The 7,378-nt window shown below is 35.2% G+C and overlaps 1 protein-coding gene and 1 long non-coding RNA gene across 2 annotated transcripts; both read left to right on the top strand.

Annotated features, from left to right (window-relative positions):
* Window positions 1–384: 384 nt before the first annotated feature.
* LOC112452543 lies at window positions 385–1,187 on the top strand. Its single transcript, XR_003040516.1, has 3 exons — window positions 385–474; window positions 734–857; window positions 1,116–1,187. It is a non-coding gene; the product is annotated as an uncharacterized LOC112452543 (long non-coding RNA).
* Window positions 1,188–2,260: 1,073 nt separating this feature from the next.
* On the top strand, window positions 2,261–5,570 carry LOC112452554 (regulator of MON1-CCZ1 complex). The gene is made up of 11 exons (XM_025012831.1): window positions 2,261–2,674; window positions 2,751–3,056; window positions 3,143–3,317; window positions 3,397–3,556; window positions 3,632–3,737; window positions 3,808–3,961; window positions 4,089–4,152; window positions 4,246–4,465; window positions 4,561–4,730; window positions 4,812–5,087; window positions 5,157–5,570. Exons 1-11 carry the CDS (start codon window positions 2,546–2,548, stop codon window positions 5,416–5,418), a joined length of 2,022 nt encoding a protein of 673 aa, XP_024868599.1. The 5' UTR covers window positions 2,261–2,545; the 3' UTR covers window positions 5,419–5,570.
* The last annotated feature ends 1,808 nt before the right edge of the window (window positions 5,571–7,378 follow it).

The following is a 7,378-nucleotide window of genomic DNA, read 5'->3' as shown; positions in this document are numbered from 1 at the left end:
TAGAGAATAATTTTTAATTTCTTTTAGCAATTACATTTCTATTAAGTGAGAAAGGTCAAGAAACATTTCGACTATTTTGCAACAACGTCGTAAAATTAATGCAATATGGCCGAAATGGCTTCTTAATTTTTCTTGCTTAATGGATGAAGTCACACTGCATTGCCACGAGTCTCAATGTGGCTCGAGACTCCTATTTGACCCAAATAAGGTGGAGGTGGATTTTGCGGCCAGAGCAGCCTGAAAGAAAGTGGTGAGTGTAATTGATTTTTACGTACTATGTTACTTATGTCCAAAAATTTTCTATCTCTTCTGTCTTTATTTAATCGAATCGTTCATTTGAATATTTCAGAAAATAACGACGCTGAACGTAACATCGGAGCAGCGAGGGAATGCTGCGTAGCTGACATTCCGAGCAGCCTGAGAGGAGGAGGAGGCCTAGGATAGGCATCGGGCATCAACGTACCAACACTTCTGGTAAGTGTTACTTTTTATTTTTTCTAAAAATATTATAGAATTCCTTTTTTCGTTTATCCTTATTTAGTTGCTACATTATACCGTGTTTCGAAATATAAATTAGTAAAAAGGAATAATTTGAAAAATTTGATTCAAGTTGATTCTAACGTAGAGATCTTTTTTGGAGAAGTAATTTAAGAAAACATTAATCTAAATAATGAATAAGATGTTCGATGCGCGTGACAATTATTTAATCGATTCGATTATTTTTATGTTACAGAAAATATCCACGCTGGAAGGACCTTCAGCTTCGCATCGAGGGAACACGATGGACATCTCGAGCAGCCTGAGAGGAGGTGGAGGCCTAGGAGAGGCATCGGGCATCGGCGTACTTAACACTTCTGGTAAGTGTTATTTTTTATTTTTTCTAAAGATATTATAGAATTTTTTTTTCGTTTGTTTTTATTTAGTTGCTACATTGAACCGTGTTTCGGAATATAAATTAGTAAAAAAAAATAAATCGAAAAATTTGATTCAAGTTGATTCTAACGTAGAGACTTTTTTCGAAGAAGTAATTTAGGAAAACATTAATCGTAATAACAAATAAGATGTTCGATGTGCGTGACAATTATTTAATCGATTCGATTATTTTTATGTTACAGAAAATATCCACGCGGGAAGGAGTATCTTCGCATCGAAGAAACAGTAACTGACATCCCGAGCAGCCTGAGAGGAGGTAGAGGCCTAGGAGGAGGCATCAGGCGCCGGCGGAGCAACATGCGGTAAATATAATTTATTTATACATATACACATATTATATCTTATACTGATGAGTAATTTATTTTTTAACCGGATAGTTATTCAGAAAATAAAAATTAGAGAAAAAGAGTTTTATTTTAGAAATTCTATAGAAGCTTATGTTCAATGGATAGAGTATTCTTAAAAAATTACAAAATTATTTCATTAAATTTGCTTAATAAACAAAAATATCAAATTTAGTGTTTATATAGTAATCATTTTTTGAAATATAGACTGTTTCTTTCTCTTGCACTCTGCTTTAATTCGGATTCTACATTTCTTTGTTACAGAATCATCGTAGCGATATTGCAGAATAACTCCGCTGTTGCGCATCGGTCGGTGAGTGATGATTAAAATTTGATAATTAAGGTAACGAATTTATGACAATTACGTCAAATATATTGTAGAGTCAAGTTATATATATATTGCAGAGTAAATTTTGATATTATTATACTTATTTCGAACGTCTTCGTGTAATCTGGCATTAGTATAATATCTCAAATGTATGTATTTGTAATATATATATGTTTATTAACTTTAGCAATACAGCCAGAAAGTGGACTTGGTTTACAATCAATGTATGTATTTGTAATATAAATATAATTTAAGTATATATAAATTTCTCGAATTTCTTTGTATAACGTATTATATTTAAATTTATTGTATTTTATATAAATGTATAACAATTCTGTACATTTTCTATTTTTTAATGTAAAATAAATTTAATGTAAAATAAATTTTTAAAATATAATTTCTATGATAAGAAAAAATTATAAATGATAAAAAAGCACACATGGAAAAAAAGAGGACCGCCGATTAAAGTCGGTGGGGGTGGTGGAGGGCCTCTACGAGCGCGGCCGTCGCGGCCAGAACATCCCCTCCAGCTGGCTAGTTCGGACACGAACCATTAGCACGGACGCAAACCATGTGCGGTTACCGAGCGATACGACGTATATAGTTGAGTTGCACTTTCTCAAGCGGCGCGTCGGAAAATGCAACACATGAAAAAGGCCGGGATGGCCTCTCTCAGAGGTTTCTCTCTGTCAAGATTAATAAAATATAACAATATGCGTAACTTATGTTATTACCGTCTATTGGTAAATGTTTATATTACTTTGTACTTGGGTAACTTCGTTTGTGTGGCAGGTAGAATGCAGTAGTGCGGAGTAGGGCAGGCAACTAAATTCGGTAACAAAGGTAGGAAAAACAAGGGTACTGAGAGAAGAAAGAGCTTTCATCTCTAGAAGCAGCACCGGAGAACTGTCAAACGTCTGGTAGGATCAGATGATCAGATATGCCAGACATGGAAGCTGATGATCGGGGGAAGAGTGATGATTACTACCTGGAGCTGTCTCCTGATCCCATCAGGTTCGAATCGGTCAGCTGCCTCACGAATGTGTTTTTCGATGATTCGAAACAGCAAGTTAGTCGACTTTGTCTCACGTGAAATTCCTTTGTCTCCAATCGATACAGTGACAAACAATGCAATCTGTATACAGGTGTTCGCCGTCCGCTCGGGAGGTGTTACAGGAGTGCTCGTTAAGGGCCCGGACCAGAACTTGAACTTTCGGATGGAGGACAAAGGCCCGGTAATATCCATCAAGTTCTCTCCCGACATGAACGTACTTGCGATTCAGCGTACTAACTCGTCGGTGGAATTTGTTAATTACTCCCCTGTCTCTGGTTTGGACCACGTCGAGTACTCTCAGTCGTGCAAAGGAAAGAACGCCACGATATTAGGCTTCGTGTGGACCCACGGCACTGAGATACTTGTAGTCACGGATCATGGAGTAGAACTGTTTCAAGTGCGAAATTCTCATATCGTTTGTTTTATATTATTTTGATTTGGAGATAACTTTGACAGTCAGCGCTGAAATCGCTGTTGTTACAGGTGAATCCAGAGAAACGCAATGTTAGAGCAGTAAAATGCTTAAGCTTAGGAGTAAATTGGTTCGTATTCTGTCCCAAGAGCTTTCTGGTACTACTGTCATCTGGCACAGTTGGCAATCAAATACAAGCATTACACGTTACACCCGGCAATCTTCACAAGTTGACTAAATTTGAAAGTTAGTAGGAAGTAGCGTATGCTTAAATATATTTAACCATGCAAAAAAATTTCTCTACGTTTATGATATGATGTTCCAGTCGAACATGGCGTAACGAAACCAGGGAAGCTGGCTGTTTCCGAAAGGGATGTAGCATTGGCTGTGTTATATGGAACGCCTAGTATAATTTTGTTACGGCATCAACCGGGAGCTAACCGCTCAATGGGAACGGCATTTGTATATGTCTATACTGTACACAAGTAAGATTCAATGCTTTGGAACATACTTCGCAATTCGCAGTGTCTGCACAATGCTACAGCTACATTTTCTTGCAGAATGATGACTATTAAAAAGAGTCACATGTTAAAACTGGACGTTGGTGGTAGATTTGCTATTAATGTTGTTGATAATCTCATCATTGTTCATCACCAAGCATCAAAGGTATGTATTACTGTTGAATATGAACAAGTTGATTTAGAATAGTGGAATTTACATTTGTATTTTTATGTAGACGTCAATGATATTTGACATTATGCTGTCTGGCGTGAGCGATGGAACGGTAATGCATCATACAAGTATAACTACGGCGAAACCGATTAAGCCTTTCAATCTTAAAGTGCCAGGTACGACCTTGTCCGATCAGATGTATCAACCGTGCCAGTTATGTATCCTTTTATCAGAAAGTATATGTTACAATTATAACAATACTTGTTGATATAATTGTAATATTTGAATATTTATAATAATACCTTAACATTATTGATCCAAGTATTAAATCTTAACACTATACAGATTCCCCTAATTGGGTTGTTTTTCAACCAAATATAATAATTGATGTAAAATTGGGTTGTTTATGGTACGTTTAATTAACGTTTAATTACGATATCTCATCTTGATTTAAATCTTTATATTCGCCCATGACTTCACTCATTTATCAATAACGAAACAGGTATGTCGAGCTCAGATTGGAAGCTTTGGTGAACTTAATCACGGATAAGGTGCTTCTAGTAGAATTTTTAATGCAGCGGTCAAATGCTAAGCAGATATTAATACAAGTTCTGCAGAGTTTTATGACCCAGTTACCTGTAAGTTTAATGGAGATGCCAACCATATTCGATAAACTTAACTTTGTATACAGAAATTATCTAGAAAATGAAATACAAAACCAGGTAATTTTAGATTATATTTCTCTTTTTTTGTACATTATTATATGTATTGTATATGGTAATGAGCAATATTAAATATGTCCGTTTATCAATTGCAGATGGGAACGCCTTTGCAGAATAATGTTAAAAATGTAACAACAGTAGCTGAAAATTTTAAGTATAAACTGTTACTCGATCAAAGCGATATGTATAGTCACATATTATCTAAGTTTCCCGAGAATACAATAGAACCAAAGATGATAATATGGGTTCTACTCGAATATATCAGGTACATAAGAGTCGTAATGGGTGATAATTTACAATAAATTTATCGAGAGTAGTTTATTTTATCTAATTGTTGATTTTGCAGATCATTAGCTGAACACGGAATACCAGTGCAACATTACTTGCACGAATTAGTCATTACGACGTTGGTACATCGAAAGGCTTACTATCAGCTCCATCAGTTGTTACAGTATCACGTGGTTGCCGATTCGAAGCCTTTGGCTTGCTTGCTGCTTTCTCTGGAAAACCTGTATCCGGCGGCACATCAATTGGCGTTGGACATGTTGAAACGACTGGGGAATGCACACGAGGAGATAATCGAAGTGCTTTTATCAAAGGGACATATATTGGCTGCCCTACGGTAATTTAGAAAGCTATCTTCGATCTTATCAATATTTGGACACGTATTTATTATGTATCTACGCTTCAGATATGTTCGATCGGTCGGAATGGCGGATCAAGTATCTGCAAGAAAATTCTTAGAGGCAGCGAAAGCTACCGACGATGCGACGCTCTTTCATTCGGTTTTTAAGTTCTTCGAGCAGCGTAATTTGAGACTGCACAACACCACGGCCTTCACGAAGGGGGAACATTGTCAGCCATACGTACAGCATTTTAAATATTTATTCCAAGGAACGGACAATGAATGTAATTCGGACACGAACTCGAATGTTACCACTATTTCCTCGTAGAATTCTAATATCGGTGTTCGCGAGAATGATAGATAGAAAAAAGTCACCTACATTTTATTTTTATTTAACGAGGTTGATGGAGGATTTACATGCTGTAGCTGCTTCGTAAGTTGTAAATTTCTATGTGTATAAATATATATTGTTATGGATTATTTATTATCAAAACGAGACTAAAAAAATTGAAAAAAAATTTGTAAGTAATATGTGTATCATTTACCTGCCAGATTGTCGTCTTTCCTTCTTTCTTCTGCCACATTCACGTTGCGGGAGTCTCTTTATTGCGGGAATCATACATTCGAGACTTACAAAGTATAAGGTTTTCTTTAATATTTTTTTAATTGCGAGACTTACGTAATGTAATACATTTATAATGAATTTCTTATTTACGAAGAGTATTCGGTAATATCAGCATTCGTTTATCTCTTTTGATGTATTTTCAGACAATATATCGCACGATACAGATTCTCCTTAATTAAAAAACGAATAATCGTCTCTTGCGTCCTGACAATGTGGTGAAAGAAATTGGTCGCCGATTAAGTCTACGAACTACAACATTCAGTAGAATTTACAGTAGGAGAAGAAGATATTAGATCCTGTATACATTAAAGATACAATAAATACAATCTGTTACAGTAAATCAAGGACTATACAGTAACAAGCGTCGCAGTTTCAATTAACAATAAGTCTGGGTATTCAGAAAGCGGGTGAAGAAAAGTGAAAGATCATTGGCTGCAAGTTGTGAATTTAAGTGCTTTTCTCGTCACACTAAGGGTGATTTCGACCAAACTTTGATTAATTTAATTGGCGATTAATAACTACTATCAAGTAATATTGTTAAATAGTGTATTTTGTTGATATAAATAGAATTAATATGGATAGACTAACGTTCTCTTACAAATCGAAGGAAAGATTGGATTAGGGAGGATGAGTTAGAATATAGTTAGAAACTTTGTTGTGAGCCATCTCGTCGATCGAATTAATTGCCAATTAAGTTAATCGGAGTTTGTGGTCCACGTCATCCGAAGCTCAACCGTGGCTGCGATCGAGTAATTATCGAATGTATAGATGTACTAAGATGATTATATAAACGCTCAAATCCTCAATGTACTGTGCAAAGAATTACAGAATACAGTGCTCACATATGCATACGAAGAAACAACGATACTGGGAAATTGGTCAAACGCGGCACTTTGTTTAACGTTATTATATCTGTTAATTACGATGATCGAGCATTCCCGGAATCGTTTGCAATGATTTGAAAAATGATTTGATTGTTTAAGCTCGGTTGTGTTGATTGGGAAAGTATAAATTATGGCGCGCGAGCGCGCGCGCGACTTTTTGGTCCTCTTATAAAAGATCAGATTCATTTAAATGATTCTTTTTTGTTTTGTGTAATATCCGCTAAACTCTGGGACGTTTGGAGTATCATTCTCTAGTTTTCACGCTTTTATCTTTTCAACTTTCTCATTTATGGAACTGCCATTGAATCGATAAATCAAGTATAAAATTGGAGGTAGCTAGTTGAAGTGATTCTTTACATTATTAAATAATATTAATTGTGAATTAAAAATCAATTTACATGATTGATTCCGGCTTGTTCGATATCCTTATATATCGTTCGATTCTTTATTAGGACGGTAAAAACGGATTTATAAATATTCAGTTTAATTTACGTACGCGATAAAGAAATTGAAAAATTGATAGAAATTTTATCTTATTTGTAACGATAGTATTATTTTCTTTTTTTCCAAAAGTTTATCCTATGCCCGCTTTATTTTATAGAAAATTTAAAGAATATGAAAATGTTTGAAGAAATAATAAAAATAGATAAAATGTAGAAAAAGTGTGCATAAATACATTAATTGAACACATTATTGTAATCCTGTTTATGTAATACATAATAAATATGTGCGCGAGAGAGAGAGAGAGAGAGAGAGAGAGAGAGAGAGAGAGAGAGAGA

The sequence above is a fragment of the Temnothorax curvispinosus genome, unplaced genomic scaffold (assembly GCF_003070985.1).
Source record: "Temnothorax curvispinosus isolate PA1 unplaced genomic scaffold, ASM307098v1 QBEX01003445.1, whole genome shotgun sequence".
NCBI lineage: Eukaryota > Metazoa > Arthropoda > Insecta > Hymenoptera > Formicidae > Temnothorax > Temnothorax curvispinosus.
The sequence above is the reverse complement of the archived record's forward strand: the minus strand, read 5'-3'. Positions and strand labels throughout refer to the sequence as shown.

Coding starts and splice junctions, on each gene's coding strand:
- LOC112452554 (XM_025012831.1), top strand. CDS start 2,546: ATGCCAGACATGGAAGCTGATGATCGGGGGAAGAGTGATGATTACTAC. Junction 4,466..4,560: donor AAAATGAAATACAAAACCAG/GTAATTTTAGAT, acceptor TATCAATTGCAG/ATGGGAACGCCTTTGCAGAA. Junction 5,088..5,156: donor CATATATTGGCTGCCCTACG/GTAATTTAGAAA, acceptor TCTACGCTTCAG/ATATGTTCGATCGGTCGGAA.